This window comes from Wyeomyia smithii, chromosome 1 (genome assembly GCF_029784165.1).
Source record: "Wyeomyia smithii strain HCP4-BCI-WySm-NY-G18 chromosome 1, ASM2978416v1, whole genome shotgun sequence".
In the NCBI taxonomy this organism is placed as follows: Eukaryota; Metazoa; Arthropoda; class Insecta; order Diptera; family Culicidae; genus Wyeomyia; species Wyeomyia smithii.
Genome location: NC_073694.1, coordinates 204,799,603 through 204,816,677, shown reverse-complemented (window position 1 = coordinate 204,816,677; position 17,075 = coordinate 204,799,603). Strand labels below are relative to the sequence as shown.

At 38.0% G+C, this 17,075-nt stretch overlaps 1 protein-coding gene across 3 annotated transcripts in view; it reads left to right on the top strand.

The window, feature by feature from the left end:
• The first annotated feature begins 706 nt into the window (after positions 1-706).
• Positions 707-17,075, top strand: part of LOC129718338 (rho GTPase-activating protein 7) — a 68,748-nt gene continuing 52,379 nt past the window's right edge. Inside the window, exons 1-2 of one of the 3 annotated variants that reach the window (XM_055669019.1) lie at positions 707-996; positions 2,076-2,810. In XM_055669019.1, coding sequence (XP_055524994.1) covers positions 2,382-2,810 — 429 coding nt within the window. In that variant the 5' untranslated portion in view covers positions 707-996; positions 2,076-2,381. Of the gene's footprint in view, positions 2,811-17,075 lie in introns of all 3 variants that reach the window. The other 2 variants (XM_055669018.1, XM_055669017.1) reach the window with 2 other exon arrangements.

The following is a 17,075-nucleotide window of genomic DNA, read 5'->3' as shown; positions in this document are numbered from 1 at the left end:
TTGTTCGGATGAATTGTTAGGGCAAACAAACCAAACATTTTTGCCAAAGACCATACATCTCCAGGACTTTTCCTTACAAAGTTAAGTATGTTCCCTAACGTGAGAGTTCGCATAGTAATTGCTCGCCGGGTTCGTCGCTTCAACGTTACGAGTCTCTGAAAAGAAGTTAGTGGCTAGGGACACCAAAATTCACAGGAATTGTCGAATAGCTATAATCTCTATTTTTTTTCGGTTTGAGCTTTTTGAGCACGTGTGTTGACCAGTGTAATTCACTTAGAATTGTTATTCTCTTTGTGGGAAGAAATCAAGTGAAGTCTTTCAACTTACAGTCAATGAAAGTTATTGTGCGTAAATAGAATAGGAAAAAAAATGCCATAGCATGTTCAGAACGAAAAAAAAACACACATCCCCCTTAACCGAAGTTGCGCGAAACTGATCAAACTGACAACCAGATGGCACGCAAGTGCCCTGCCGCCCGGTGGGTGTGTGATTACAGCTAAAGTGGATCGTCCATATCGTGCGAAAACATGCTGACGAGGAACCTCGATTCGTGGGGGTTCGAAACAACAGCAACAACGAGGCAGCGGGGTTTTCAACCCGGCGTGACGTCATTAAGGGAACAACCCCGCTCGCGAGTCATGAATGACATGCAGCTGTCATAGAAACGCGTTGGGTGAGGCATCACACACTTTAGTACCACTCGAGGAGCCGAAGCGAAGGGAGCGTCCGCGTAGATTTAGAGCCGTGCGCGCATGCACAGAGTTTTTTTCTCTTTCTCTCCCTCTCTCTCTGTTAATAAACATATTTTATATGTTTTTTTGTGCCTCCCTCGCATAACCGCCCGCTTGTTCCGCGTTTGTTCCGTCCGGGTGTGAGATCGTGTGTATGTGTACCGTGTGGGGTCGCCCTTCCCTTTCTGGCGCAGGAAGGAACGAAGCTTGATACCATTTGGCTCTCTCGCTTCTGTCCACACACCGCGCGACTGAATTCCTGCTGGTATGGAAAAACGATTTCGTCATTTTCTATGTGTTACTACACATTGTTGATGTCGAATTTCGAGGCTTAATTGGGCTCATTTTCGGGGTTAGTGAGTTTCGTTCACATTATTGGCGCGTTAGTACCTATATCCACTTTGGAGCGTATTCGGGCGGTCTTCCCCGGGGTCTTCCGCCGTTAGTTAGTAAAAAAAATAAGGCAGTGTAACTTCTCATCTCCTGTTGAGCAGAGGAGATTGTGGATTGAGAAGAAAAAAAAAAGAATACATATATGTATACGCGGTATGTAGAGTACATACTGTTCTACTGATAGTGAAGCTTGCAATCCGTGTTTTTGGGTGTGATTAGCGCAGCGCACAGATGATGTCGCAGTTTAGCACGGTCGATTGAGCATAGTCTGACAGCAGAACGAATCCGTTGTACGCCGCACGGACTCTGTCCACTGATATTATCTGGGCTGTGAAGCATAGAACCTAACCAAGAAACGGCTGATCGGCTAGGCAACACACAATATTCGGGGTGTGCGTGCGAGTATTTAGTGTGCCAGCCATAGAGAGCATAGATCATAAAGGGAGTGTGTAACGGCAGAAAGAAAGAGATGATGAGTGCGTAAAGCATAAAACAGAAGAACGGGTGGAAAAGAGTGCTGCCTTCGGTGCGGATCAAGTTTATAGAATGCGACCGTAGCAGCTAGTCATAGAGACAATGTTGTATAGCTTCCAACTGTTTCCAGCGAGTGGAATTTTTTTCTTCTTCTAAATTACTGACAATGGCCAGATATTTGTAAGTGCAGTTTGAATAGTGAAACCTAGCAGTGATCACGATAATTGGCTGATTCATTCGGTTCGGATAAGTGAGAGCGACGTCGTTGTAGTCATCGGTTGCGTTGAATCGTGTCGATCATTTTATCGTCAATATATATACATATGTAGTATCGTCATGTCTGTCTCCGGGGTGGATAATTGGTAGAGTAAGCAATGCAGGTGGTGTCGATGATTACAAGTAATCGTCCATCGAATTTCAATTGCATACTTGAACTTGTTGTTGCCGACACAACTCCGATGCCAGTTTTTCTAACAGGCTCTAGCTGCTAAGAGCTACTCAACAACACGAACGTGAGACGCGTTTCACAGAGAGTAAATATTAGATCTTGTATGTGCTGTCAAAGGAGTTCGAGATTGTTATTGAATGACGTCACGCTGCGAGACTTCTGCTGTTGCTGTTGCTGCATTCCCAACCGGAACAAAATCCCCTCACTCAAGCGGACGATTGTTCTGCTTCACTCGAGTGAGTAAGAACCACAGAACGGTGTAGTAGAACGAACGAGCTCTCAGCTAGAACCGAAAATTATGAGGCAAAAACACACGCCGATAAGCAACAACGTAGATGAGTTCAAAAAATGTTGCCAATATGTTACCGCAGTGTTATTCGATCGAAAGTAACAAATTGATAGACGCGGATGTTGCAAATACTAATGCCACCGCCACAACCAACACTGCAATCGCTACTAGCAACGCTATTAGTACTACAACAACGGCGGCGATCACGACCAGTACCACCACCAATTGCGATCATACGGCAACGATGTGCAAAATACCATCGACAACGACGACGACGGCCGCTTCTGATGGTGAACTCGAGTTGATGATGGCATCTGCTGGCAGTGTCATTTCAGCTGCTACCACCAATAATAACAATAATAACAACAACAACAACAATAACAACGACAGCAAAAACAGTAGCAGCAACGAGTTGGACATGTTCAATAGCAAGGATCCTTATGCCGAGCTCGAGAGATATCTGGAAAAGGTCAAGGTAAGGCACTAATTCAAAGTCAGACCATCGACGCAGACGGTGGCTGCAGGCTCGATCGAAATTGATCCGAGTATCTTCGGAGAAATTATTCGGAAGGAAAATTTGTTAAAAATCTCCATCGAAGTTATATAAAAAATTTATTTTTCATCTCACGTACATAATAGATATGTTCAGCGAACTTGAAAAAAATATTGTAAGGAGAAACTTCTTATCTGCTTAGTACATGTTGTTCCATTAATAACAAAAGGTCAAACCCGGTAAGGCATACAATCAATTTTGAACATTGATAGTTTCAGTAGGTTACGAAGCTGCAATCAATTTATTCCCAATAATGGGTGACAACTGAAATTTTGATTTTTTTTTCTACTGTTTGCTTCAACTGCGGCTGTTAATAATACATTTGACATTTGCGAAAAGGTCCGTAATCTCTTTAGTCCGGTAGGCATCATAAAAAATTTCAATTTGAACGTGTTGCCAAAATCGAACAGAGCCTGTACTTAATAATTGAATCGATGCCAATATGAATAGTGATTGTTTTTTTTTCGAGTTTTTTAAATTAAAAACGTTAATTTCGAAAAAGATTTATTTTTGTAAGATCACGTATATTTTTTCTTAATTTCTGACTTTGGCGTTTTTTTGTTAGAGGATTAGAATCATCTTGTCCAGCGATATTAGATTTTGCAGTATGTTGCTGTTTACTTTACGTGTTCCTTTACAACTGCACTAATCACTATTGTTGAGTGATCAGGATCCTGCATTGACACGCTCCCAGTCAGTTAAGATATGGTTTATGGAACCAATAACCTTTTTCGGGATTCAAACACCAAATGTCTTCGGTATGTAAACAGCCACTATTAAGAAACCTTGATTTGCGTTTGAATAAAGCACCAAAGAGATCACACTTTTTGAGTTCCATTTTGGCTGCACAGTTTGATATTCCGCAAAAAGGACCTGGAACAATAAGCTGTGATTTAGATCCTTGTTTTGCACGCTCGTCTGCCTTTTTATTTCCAGCAGGCCCGTAGTTACCAGAGGGGCTGGAGGGGGGGGGGGTTGAGCCTCCCTACGCGTTTGCATTGGCCCCCTATGCAATTTTCTCATGCATGCGATTGATACCAGACAAAAAAGGAAAGTTAGAAATCGGGAAATTTGAAATGTAAGCAATAAAAGCATTCGTCCACACCGCTGCGCTGGATTGGGCATGTCGTAAGGATGTCGGACGACAGCCCGGTAAAGCTGGTTCTTGCAATCAATCTGTTGCCGAACCCACTGTGCAGTCGTCACCGGTTGTCAGTGAGTCCCAGTCATGCATGACAGACTACCAACACAACGGACATTGATCAGAGGATTAGCGCCAAATGATAGCGAAAGAATCTATCGGATAGAGCAAGGAGAAAGCTAAGAGAGTTCAATTAGAATGGTCATGCAAGGAAGATAGTAAAAATTTAGTTAAAGGAAGAATTGGTTAAAAGTGCTAAAATTGTTGAAACGAAAGGTAGGAGAAATGAAGATTTAGATGATATTCTACTTTAAAATATAAATTTAAATATACACGCTCGACGCCTGGGTTCGAATCCCACCGCCGACATAGATGTCGATGGTTGTGAGGTGGCGTGATCCACTCACAACCAACTCAACTGGTCTAGATTCAATCCTAGCCGACACCGAGAGATTTTCTGAGGCGAAAAATCTCTTCGATCACGCCTTCCATCGCATGAGGAAGTAAAGCCGTTGGCGCCGGTCCGTTGATAAACGGGTCGTGAGTTAGGGTCCTGGGTGTGGAGTCGCCTCCCTCAGCAGAAGATTTAATAAAATTAATATTCGCACATTCCGCGTAACCGAAGAACATCAAAATGTGAGTTACAAAATATATAATTGAATAGCCTTATACAGAGTAATAAACTTTCAGCTTTGAAGCTGCAGTTAAACGCCCGCTATCAGGGAGGTGATTTTTTGCATCGCGACACCGAAAACTTCCTCAACAAAATCCGTCAGAGACAAGACGGAGAGGATCGATCAGATGAACTTCTCAGACATTTGACATCAAGAAAAAAAATTTCAATATTAACGATTTCATGTACAAACTCCTGGGCATTTTTTTCGTTGATCAAAATAGTTAAACTTCGAGGCCCGCTTTGAGGCACGTGTTCCCTAAGTCCAATTGAGCTGAAATTTTGCATAGAGGCTTTTTTTGAGATGATGAAACTTTTGAGTTCTACTTTAAGGCGAAATGCGAAGGACAGTTTTTTTTTCATACAAGTCTTTGTCGTCCTAATATATATTCACTTTAAAATATGTCACATGAATTGAAATTATGATGTAAAAAAGAAACCTGCATAATGAATGTGCTTCAATTTTTTTTAGCCGAACTACGTTCCAAAATAAAATCGGACTTCAAAAATTGCAGCTTGACCGGGCTTCTGGACAATCCGGACTCTATCCGGTCTGATGTAAAATATATTACAAATTGTCATTTGTTTTATAAAATTCTGAATTCAGGCTGATCTCGGAACAAGGTTCGATTTAGAACTTTAGAAAATCTATACCGAGCGTCTTAGCAGAGTGATTGAGAGATCGAAGAAATAGTTATCGGTATCCGTTATACTCTACTAGAATTTTTTTTTTTAGAAATGAATATTGAAATTCAGTCCGCGCAAATATATATTTCAACTGTGACATACAGTCTTATTCAGTGCTTATGTGACCAGTCCACATAAGCACTAAAGGAGACTGTATGTCACAGTTGAAATATATATTTGCGCGGACTGAATTTCAATATTCATTTCCAAAAAAAATAGTAGGAGGGTGGTATCCAAGACACGACCGCATAGTTGACGTAGGACTACAATAATTTTATATTTTTATTTTAAAGCTATGTTTGGTTTGAGCTCGTTTTACTTTTGTAGTTTGCTTGATTTATTTTAACCAATTTAAACTCAACATCTTCCAAAAGGGAGGTATTTTGGTTCGGGTGGTAATATCAAGTATCTAGGTCGTCAGCCCGAATTCATCAAGCGACACCTTAAACGACTTGGAACTAAAACTAGCTCATTGGTGGCCATTTCTACTGTTAAGGTCGTCTTTGACCACTTAAAAAGTCAAAAAAGTCATGAAAAAAGAACCGTTCATTTTTGGCATGGTTCGATTTTGGCAACAGAAAATATTCTGGCGTGTTGCCAAAATCGAACGGGGTCTGTATTTTGATTATTTCTTTGTACCACTCTACCTTAGAAGAAAAAATATTCTCTTCAACATTCACAATGGTCCAGGAACCAAATTTAGGGGAAATTTTGGGTCTAGAGCTATATAGCAATGTTTTAGAGAGAATCTTTTTTTTTTACAAAGTTACTTAAAATTATTGGAGCTATAAAATTGTAGAACAAGGTTTTCTATCTACAAAAATAAAAAGGAAGATACTTGATAGCATTGAAAATTTTGGTCCCCCCAATTTTTGATACTTTTTCAATAAGCTCTTTATCATATGTAACAACTTTGTTGAAGAAAGTTTTTCTCTAAAATATTGCTATAGAGCTCTAGACCCAAATTTCCCCCTAAATTTGGTTTCCAGACTATTGATGAATACCTTTCATTCTAATACAGCGAATTTTCTTTAAGACGCGAAAAGGCAACCTTCTATAAAATATTTAATTGAGTACGATTTAGTAAAAATTAAACTTCTTCCTTCTATATCTATTTGTCTTGTTAAAGTTGGCACACTCACCGATCACAAAGCGGCAAAGATGTCACATCAATTTTTTTCCTGCAGTTACAAGCTCGTGGAAAAAATATAGATAATGAATGACAGTTTTAGTAGAAAATGTATATTCACAGAAAATTTGAAATTGACATAGAATTTTATGAACATGTTAACATTCAATTCAGGTCAATTTAAACATTCTATCAGTATACAGAATCAATCAGAAAAAATTTGACTAGTTTCAAGATACCAAAGAACAACGAAGATATCATATTTGAAGGTTATATGTCTGTTATTTTCGAAAATAAACTGGGCAAGAGTGATGCACAACATTAGCCACGGCAATTAATGTTTGCATAGCGTTGTTCAATTACAAGTAAGGTTATGGAAAGTAATATTCTCTTGTAAATGCAAATTCAAAAAAAAAAATTTTAATTGAAAAACACAAATACTAATGTCGGAACTCTAATATCAAGATGAAATGAATTTGGTTTTCCTCTATACCGCCACCGCAGGATGCAACTAATATTGTCATATTGGACTAAATTCATTTAGCTAGCAAAATATAATCATCAGTACAGCTCGTTTAACTAACTATTCAAAGATATGTACGGAGCATTTTTGTTTTCTATTGTATTTCAAATACCATATTTAGTTATTTAAATAGATCTGAAAAAAAAAGCAGAATGTAGAGTTCAAAAATAAACAACGCATTTTGTTGTCCCCGGCGGCGCAGCGTATTCTGCGGTACCCGAAAAATCAAATCGAATTCTGATATTTGCTGCTATACGAAACAAGAAGAAGAAGAAGACAATTCAAACGGCAATTCGATTGTGTTCCACGCCTCACCGTGCGTCAACAGCGGCAATGTAGTTTTCACTTGGCTTGACTGCACACAAATGAATATCGAGTTTTTCTGCACTGATAGACGACGAATGACCAGCGCTCTATTCATACAATGCTCGGTGCAGCATGTTTTCCTTCAAGACATCAGTTTTATTAACATTAACATATTTATTAACAGCAGAACGTCATACTGTCTAATAGTGGAGGTGGTTACGAACTTTCCGAGAAAGCTTCACCTTCAAGACATCAAAATAGTCTAGGCTCATGGAAACTAACATTAGTTGACCTATTGGGACGGGGAGATTCTGTCAAAAATTTTTTTGGCACTGCTATACAGGATATCACAGCATGCAGTTGGTGTCTATTCATGAAGTCTGTGCTAGGCGTGCTCGCATATGATTGGTACATTGTTGGTGAAAATTTGACCTTGAAACTTTTATTCAATTTTCACTGTTTAACAATGAAGTGATAATGAAAATTGAAGAATCACAAAATTGTCCATCATTTTATCAATCCAACGACATATTGATTATTGTGATCCATCATGTGGTTACATCAGTATAACCGTTTGAAATCTTTCATTCGTTAGACGTAGTCCTACGTCAAAAAAAAAATTCTAGTAGAGTATAACGGAAACCGATAACTATTTCTTTGATCTCGATTTAGAACGCTGTAATTTCTTCAAAGCTGTTTTAGAGTAGAGTTTTTTCTTGTACATACTTAGTTTTCCGATCGTTCTGTAACCGGCTCTAATGAGTTGTATAGAATCGTTGTGTTCCATCACTCGATCTTGCATTGCTCCTGTTGTTGGTTTGATCATTTGTAATACATTTATAATGAACATTGAATTACTCGAATCTCTTTGCGAAAATGAGCTATAGTTTCACTAAAGTATTTCAAGAAGTTCATCATCATGCATAACATAACCTTAGACCTTGGTCCTTGGTTTTTGACTAATTTTCCTGTGACGTGCTTCATTTTTCTTTTACACTGATACAATTAGTTATCTTGAAATGTTATTACTAAGTTAGAGTAAAACTGGTAAAACTTGCATAAAAAGTGGATTAACTGAAATATTATTACACTATGGAAAAATACTCATTCTGGTTTGCAAACACCATGGGCTTGCGGGCTTATTTTTCCTTTTTTAAGGTGTTATCTTTCTTGTATATTTGACCTTAAGACGAGTCAAGCTATTTTTTTTTTAAGTTTTAGTTTTAGCACAAAAATTACAAGTCATGGTGCAAAAATTGCAAAGTGCCTCAAATTCCCCAAAACAAACGGTAAACAGCGTGCTGAAACGATTTAACGAAACTCTAATGCGCTGATCACAGCAACCTCAGAAGTGAAACGACTGACAAGCAGCTAAGGTTTAAAATCTGCAGAGCAGTTCGGACGAACCCTGGAATCACCCTGCGCGATTTGGCTAAGAAGCTCTCAGCACCGTACAGCACTGTTCGACAAATTTGCCGGCGTAAAGGCCTGCGGTCGTTCCACACCAGCAAGCAGAATCTTTTTGCAAAACCCGGCGCTGGGCTGCCGTGCGGAAAAGTCCTTACCAAATTCGACGGCTGCATATGCATATGTAAACATGCGTAGCTCCTAGGACTAACACTTTATATGTCCAAACGCAAGGGTGATGTCGCCAAGCGATTTAAGTTCGTGTTTGTGATAGTTCGTGTTTGTGATGCTGTGGCAGAAGATCTGCAGCTGTGGCATAAAAGCAAGGTTTTCATCACCGGATCAACTGACTTGGCAAGGTGTACAAGAAACAGTGCCTCCAGAAGCGGATTTTGCCGTTCATCCAATCACATGACGGTTCGGTGAAGTTCTGGCCTGACTTGGCCAGCTGCCACTACAGCCGAAAAGTCATGGATTGGTACAAAGAGGATGGAATTGATATCATCAAAAAACTATCAACCCACCAAATTGCCCAGAGAACGATAAAGAACCGGATGATTTACACAGATGGTGGAACAAAATGGCGGATCGAGTTGACAGTTTCACTGTGCGGTATAAAACGAAGATATGTTCCATTTTGTGCGACCTACGGTACCTTGAACCAGAAGTTGTCCAATTCAATTTTAAGCCCCGACAAAGTTTCCTACAATTAATGAAAATTCTTTGAGAACACGGCGGGCTCGTAGGTCGCTCACTTCCTCAGCGCGAGAATGTTGTCAATGTACATTCCCTGCTGTACTAAGGGAGCCACCAGTGGAAAGCGTTCTCGTTTGTCGTTGGTCAACTGGTGAAGTACACGAGTAGCATGGCACGGTGAACTTGTTTTTAGTTGAAATATGCGACTGGGTTAGACAAATCTTTTTCCACAAGATTTGTTGAAGTTTTTGGTCGTCTGGATGCATTCAAGCGTGAGTTAATACACTAAAAACGGTCGATTCTGCAGTCGTGCAGAATCTCATGGCTGGGGTTAAGGCTAAGGTTCGCGCATTTGGTTATACAGATGAAGTAAATGAATGATTCCAAAACAAGCACCTAGCAAAAAATATCTGTAATTGAGAAAAATACATGTTTTTATACTTTTGGAACGGAGAACCGAAACTTGACATCATTTTCGTCGGTTTTAAAGTTTTGGGAAAGAATATGTATCATGCCTAAAAGGTTTCTGTTTGAAAAGGTTTCTGTTTGACAGAAGCGAAAAAAGTGCTGCCCTAAACCTCGAAATAGCTGCTCTAGAAAGATTTTAGCTTTTTAACCATTCCTGTGAATTTTGGTGCCCCTAGCCATTACCAAAACGCGTCAACTTACGTGAGAGTTCGCATAGTAATTGCTCACCGGGTTCGTTGCTTCAACGTTAAGTTTACGAGAAAACTCATTCAAGTCTCTGAGAAACCTATAATCTTTGATTTTGTTGACCAGTGTTATTTATTTATTAGAAACTAAAATAAAAATTCGTCCCAGCTGGTGTCGAGGTACGATGCTGGCCTAACAAGCCAGTTGTCGTAGGTTCGAGTCTCGGCTCTGGAGAGACTGTTAGTGTTAGTAGGATCGTAGCGCTGGCCCCGCAATTGTCCTGTACACTTAATAGTTGGCTGCGAAGTCTGTGTATAATAAACAGAAGGGCTTTTTCTTTTAAAATAAATATTCATTTCTAATGTCAGTTAGAAAATATGTTTCGTGTTGAAAAATTCATGTTTGGTTTCCTTGCCTTTGTTTTTTTGCCTAAATGGTTGAGTAAAATTATTGCTGCTCATTCAAAAACTACAGCAGGCACAATATCGAAAAGTGAAAACAAAATCCATTCGAGTGTTGTAGGAAATATGATGAATTAGATATTTATGGAGACCTGAGAGTTTAGATGCGTAAGTTACTTGATAAATTGTCTGATTCTGTCATGATTTGAGCCTACGACTGATTTCTCTATGTTTTCTTCCCGTATTTCTATTCAATATTTTTGTCGGATTAATCTTAGTATTCTTTTTTGAGCATTTTCAATTGTTTAAGTTTTATTTGTTCTTTCACTCTGTTTATTGTCCCTTATAACTGTTTTCCCTATTCGTCTACTCTTGTTGTTGTTTTTTTTTGTGTTGAATACTTTTATTTTATTTTTCATGTTTTTCTATAAATTATTTTAGTTTTTGTGTTTTTTATATGTTCACGTCTTTTCCTGAATATTTTCATTTGATTTATATGCCATTTTTTCACTACATTCGCACTTTGTTTGTTCGTTTAGGTGCTTCATTTTATAAACTCTTTATTTTTTGCACGGTTTTGTGGTTTTCATCGTGTTACTTTTTAATTATGTTTTCAGTACTTCTTTTCGATACAATACTTTGTTTTCTGTTTTCTTTTTTATGTTTATGTTTTAGTTTTATTTTGACACTTTTCGTTTATTCCATGTTTCACGCGGTTTATTTTCTATTTTGTTTCTATTTTTTTTAACAAATTAGTAACCTCAAATGCTTGACAACCTAATACCTTTGTATCCTGGAAATGTTAAATGTTTTTCTTGGTCTCAGCCTCGTGTATTCTCAATCTTAAAATAGTTTTGTTTTGTTGTGTTGTTCATCTTTGCTCTTGGCGCTCTCTTCAACTACTCGCTAGTATCTTGCATACTAGTTGATGGATTTTTTTCATTTAGTCGGAGTTTGCTATAGTTTTTTATATTGTTTATTTTTGTAACAATTATTTGTATATTACTTTTTGTCTTATTGTCATTATTTTATGTTGATTTTTACATTTTTTTTTATATTTTGTTGTTTGTTTATGTTTATCTACTTTTTAGTTTCTTTTATTGAATGTCCCTTTGTACACTGCATACATGCTCTTCTTCCTTTTTAAATTCTTTGTTTCATGTATTTTTTCCTGTAACTTCGATATTGGCTATTGTGTTCATTTCTCTTTAATTATTTTTTTGAAGTTCAGTTTTTGTTCCGTTTTTCTTCTGCTTTTTTTGTTTGTTTTTTTTTTTTAGCTTTCGAAAAAATATTTAAATTGGCCAGAGCGCAAGCAGTCAAATGCAGAAAGCTACGCAAATTGAACAGTTTAGAACTGTTATAATTCAAAAAATCACATCAAATTGCCTGACAAATTCTAATCCAGAATAGAATAAAAAAATGTAAAATCCATTAGCGCATTGGATTGCCGGTGGGGGGTGGCCTGCTAAAAGCTGCCGCACAAGCTACATACAAGCAGCCAAAAAGTAGGGCGGGACAACACGATAGTTTCCTCCAAAAATGTGTCAATCTGTTTTTAACAGTTAACCGCGCGCGGTTAAGAGTTCCACGAAAAACGACAATTAACTGACCACTCACTTAGTACTGCGTGCGTGTGTGTGTAGGGTAGTTGGGCAATCTGAAAGGTTTAATGGCATTAATAAAACTCCTTATTTAATGTTTATGACCCCTAAAGTTTACGTTCGCTCAGGCGGGCGGGCGGAATCATGAAACTCGTGCCTCTCTCGTCCGTCTCGCCGCAGCAGACGGATGCTTTCGGAAATTAGAAACATGCGCTCTGTGCTTCGATTGAGCATTCAAAACGAAACTTCGATTTTGCAGCTGCGTTGTCGTTTCCGGATACCCAATCACCGTCCGAAGTAACTGCACAAAACTGCGGATTGTGCTTCACAATTTTAGCGTTTGCCGGGTTCGTGATCCGCATTGGAAAAATACACATAGCCTAGCAGGGAGCGTAAAATGCCTCAAGCTACTTATCGTGTTTACTAATCGATTTACAAACAGGTGAGTGGTTCAGTTCGAGCTGCTCAGCTTACACGGGGAGAGATGCGTTTCGACTTGGCTAATAAAATACTTGAACGCACAACTTTGTATGGATCGCGGAACACGATGTCTTGAATGGTTGTAAACTGTAATTAATTGCTTCGATTGTTTGCCCAATACCTGAGTGATTACTTTTCTTGGTACCTACCTAATACAACAACACAAGCATAAATATTGATAGAGTAGCTTGTTGTTGAGCTGACCTTCGGCTTAAAGTGTTTTTTTGTTTGCTTCTTGTTAGCCCGGCAGATCGGACCAGAAAAACTAGTATGAATTCGGCTCGATCGCACTCCGGTTTTGTGGTGTCAATTTTTTTTTTCGTTCTTCACCTGCTTTTGTTGCTTATACAATCGCAGAAGCAGACCTAGTCCGAGGGTTTAGTTTTGAAAATCATCCTCAGCGCCACAAAGAAATAAAAACTGTCATTGTTGTGATTTCAGTCCTACGGCTTATTGTTTGTACGAAAAAATAAACGTTACTTGTTGTGGTTTTGGACGTGATAAAACCCGGCAGAATTGGTTTGAACTACAGAAGCGCGTTCCTCTCCGTTGCGTTACACAAGCATGGGAAATAAATCTTGGGTGGTGAATCATCGGAATTATGTTATCTTTTCTGCGAATCATAGAACGACTCAACGCTTTGGAGCAAACTCTCTAACGTATCAATAATGTAATGCTTAGAAACTTTACGGAAAGTTATGGTATGAATAATAAACAGAAATTTATCTGCACATTCGTCTAAATGATGAATCTTTTATAGATTTCAAAGGAACTATTGATATACACCAATAAGTGACGCTGGTTTAAAGCGTAATTCCGTGAATAGAACTCCTTTGCTAAGTTTTTTATTACCCATAAAGTTTGTATTGAAACAATAAACTTTTACCGGGTGGTGATAAAAAACTAAGACAGATAATTGCGTTTGACAAATTCCTCATGGAAGGTAATTATATTGGCTTACTTGCAACAAATTCTACGCCCTTGCATGCGGTTTTCCAGAACATTCACCATGGTGGACGAAAACATGCGTGTAGGAATGTTTTTCAGTTTTTTCCTCGTTTTACTAATCAATTCCTTCTCAGTTTTTGTGACAAAATTGTTGAAGTAGATCTTACACTTCAGGTTTATCCAGAAACTCTTGATGGGACGCAGATGAGGGACGTTGGGTGGGTTCTTCAACATGGATATATTCAGCCGCTCCACCTCCTTCAACGATCGCTTCGAGTAGTGGACCGACGCCACATTTGGCCAGAACACCACGTCTTCGCCCTTTCGGCAGACACTTCATACTATAAATTTCCCCGTTCACGGCCAGTCCAGATCGACTTTGACATCACATTTTCGTGGGCCACCCCAGGAACTTGGTGTGTGAAATGAACTTCACACCCGAAGCGTCATGCTAGCCGATGCCATCTAGTGTGAGAGAGGTCTCATCGTCCATCACCACCGCCACGTTGCGATTCGCTGGAACAATCGACTTTTCCCTCGGTCTTTCTCTTCAGCATCCTTTGGACCTTCTTATCGATACGGGTCGTCGACCGTCCGGAACCGGGCTTTCTTTCGCTGCTCTGATTGTTGTCCAATAGTGCCAAGATGTTGTAGATGCCAGAACGAACGTATCCGACGTCCACATTATATCCGTTTTCGACGCGGCGGGGTTAGAGTATAGTCACGGTTAGAGTTCGGCTGATATAACTGTCATTTTTTTTTCTTCTCATGGGTTACTATGATTGATGCTTCTTAATGCTCTTGATCCTTGTTGCCGAAAAGGTTCTGCGTCAGAGAACTTATAATGTAGCATGTCTTTCGACCTCAAAGGTGCAAAGTTTTCACAATCCTCCTAAGCGTTCGCATTGTTCTCTTCGTCCTCATCCACACAACGGCCCGCTTCAGAATAACCTTCCTCGAGGAGTTCAGCTTCGCTGGTCGGTGGTTTGAACGACGTGGTTTGCCAATTTCATGTGTATTTCGGCTTCACGACATCTCTCGCACAGTTCATGCTCTAATTCCTTGAACCTCATTATCGTTTTATTAGACGTCTTAATTATTTTAACCGCTTGTCATATAAGGAATCGTGTAATCGTGTTCGATTTCCAGAACGCCAGCTTTTGCCTCGCTTCCAAAGATGATTACCTGTAAGGAAAGTTCAATTTATTTGATCCAGGTTCCGCGTACCTGGTAGATTAGTCTCGTTTCCGCTGCTATTGCTAATGGTTGGTAGTACTGCATTCTCCTCAACTGTTACAGACTTTTTTTCCTAAGAATCCGAACTGTAATCTGTAATTAAGGCAAGAGTCGTTTCGAAACTCTTGCTTCCAACGATAAAAACAACAAAACAAATGCAGCGTTTTGATCAATATTCTCATGGCCTTCTACGCGCATTCTCAACCGCAACGTCTGGTATGCGCTGCGCAGCAAATCGTCAAAAAAGAATCTCGATTTCCAAGAAAAAGTGACATGGAGTATAGAATTATCTTTTCATAAAAAGTAAAACGTGTTTGAATTAAATCTAGATAAACATTTCAAAAGGTCCTATCTGCTTTCATCGTTTTTCCGAAGGGCTTTTTCATTTTGGTAATGGTTCAGCTCTAGTGACTCTCCCAAGCGTGGTTTTCGTTCAAAAGGCAAGAGTGGTCTCTCCGCTATCAACTTTTACAAATAACGCGTCATAAAAGGTGTTAAATGAGTTTTGGTGATTAAATGAAAGTGATCGATCAAAAAATCGATCAAAGCAGATAGGACCTTTTGAAATGTTTCTCTAGAAATGTGCAGGGCAGATTTTGGCAATTACTGTATACTTGACTTTTGCAAGAAATTCATTTATGTGGTCCGTATTGAACAACTGCACACTGTTTCCAAAGCTGCAAAAACGTTATCGAAATTATTTTGACCCAAGAAACTTGATTTTAGAGCTATAGTGTCTTCAGTAAAGTTGTTCCATTAATTATTCTCCATGTTATAGAAGTTACAGTTTTGTGATCAATTCACTTAACAGTGAAAAGCGAATTTCACTTTTTTTCATTTTTGCATATAAAAATTCATCGTGTTCGACAAACTTGTAGCACATTTAATAAGAAGCAACTTAGTCAAAAACACTACAATTCTATCTGCCTATTTTAATGGATTATGTGGAGTTTTCTACAGATTGCCACTAAAAATCAGTTCTTTCAATATAACTTTTAGTAGTGATTTTCTACAATTTTAGAATGTTCTATAATATTGTTTCCTATATCAAAACAAACCATTTCTTCGAAGGAAGTTTATTTTTATCTCACATATTTTTTTAGTTATTGTCGATTTCTACTTAAATAATGTACTAATTCACACTGATTACTTTTTTCTCACTCAAAAAAATTGATTTTGGAGCCATTGTGTTTTCAGCAAAGTTGTTTTGTTAATTATTCTTAATTTTATGAAACTTAGAATTTTGTGATGAATCTACCCAAAAGAGAAAAACGAACTTTATTTTTCTCATTTTTGCATATAAAAATCCACTTTGCTGAGTAAAGTTTTTGCATATTTTATAAGAAACAACTTTGTCGAAGACACCATATTTCTATCTGCCAATTTAAACGAACTATTGTGAAGTATCCTCTAGAATGCCCCTAAAAATCATTTTTTTGATATAACTTTTTATAGTGATTTTATAAATTCTTTTCAATGTTCTACAATGTTCTCCAGTACAATAAAACACACGAGTTCACCGAAGGGAGTTTATTTTTATCTCTTTTAATTAGTTAGTTATTGACGATTTCTTTTCAAATATTGCACCAATTTAATTACAGATATAAACACAGGAAACAGCAGGAGACAAATGCCTATATCTGGATTGAATGATGTTTTAGTTATACTTTAATATAGAAATTGTTTAGTCTGCAGATATTTGCAGATTTTAAAGATATCTGTTAGTAAATTAATGCATTATTTTAATAAAAATCGTCAATAACCACAGAAGTATGTGAGATAAAAATAAACTTTCTTCGCAGACATTATTCGTTTTGCTATAGCAAATAACATTGTGGAACATTGAAAAATTGTTGAAAATCACTACTAAAAGTTATGCTGAAACAAGACAACTCCACATAAGTTCATTTAAATAGACAGATAGAAGTATGGTGTCTTTGGCAAAGTTGTTTCTTATGAAATGTGCTACAACTTTGCCGAACACGATGTATTTTTATATGCAAAAATAAAAAAAAAGTGAAATTCGCTTTCCACTGTTATGTGGATTAATCACAAAACTGTAACTTCCATAACATGAAGAATAATTAATAAAACAACTTTACTGAAGGCACTGTGGCTGTAAAATCAAGTTTTTTGGGTCAAAATAATTTCGATCGCGTTTTTGCAGCTTTGGAAACAGTGTGAACTGGTCAAATCGACATTTTCGATGCAATCAAGTATCTAACTTTTTTATCTTTGTAGATAGAAGAAAAATTTGTTCTACAATGTTATAGCTCCATTAATTTTAAGTAATTTTGTAAAA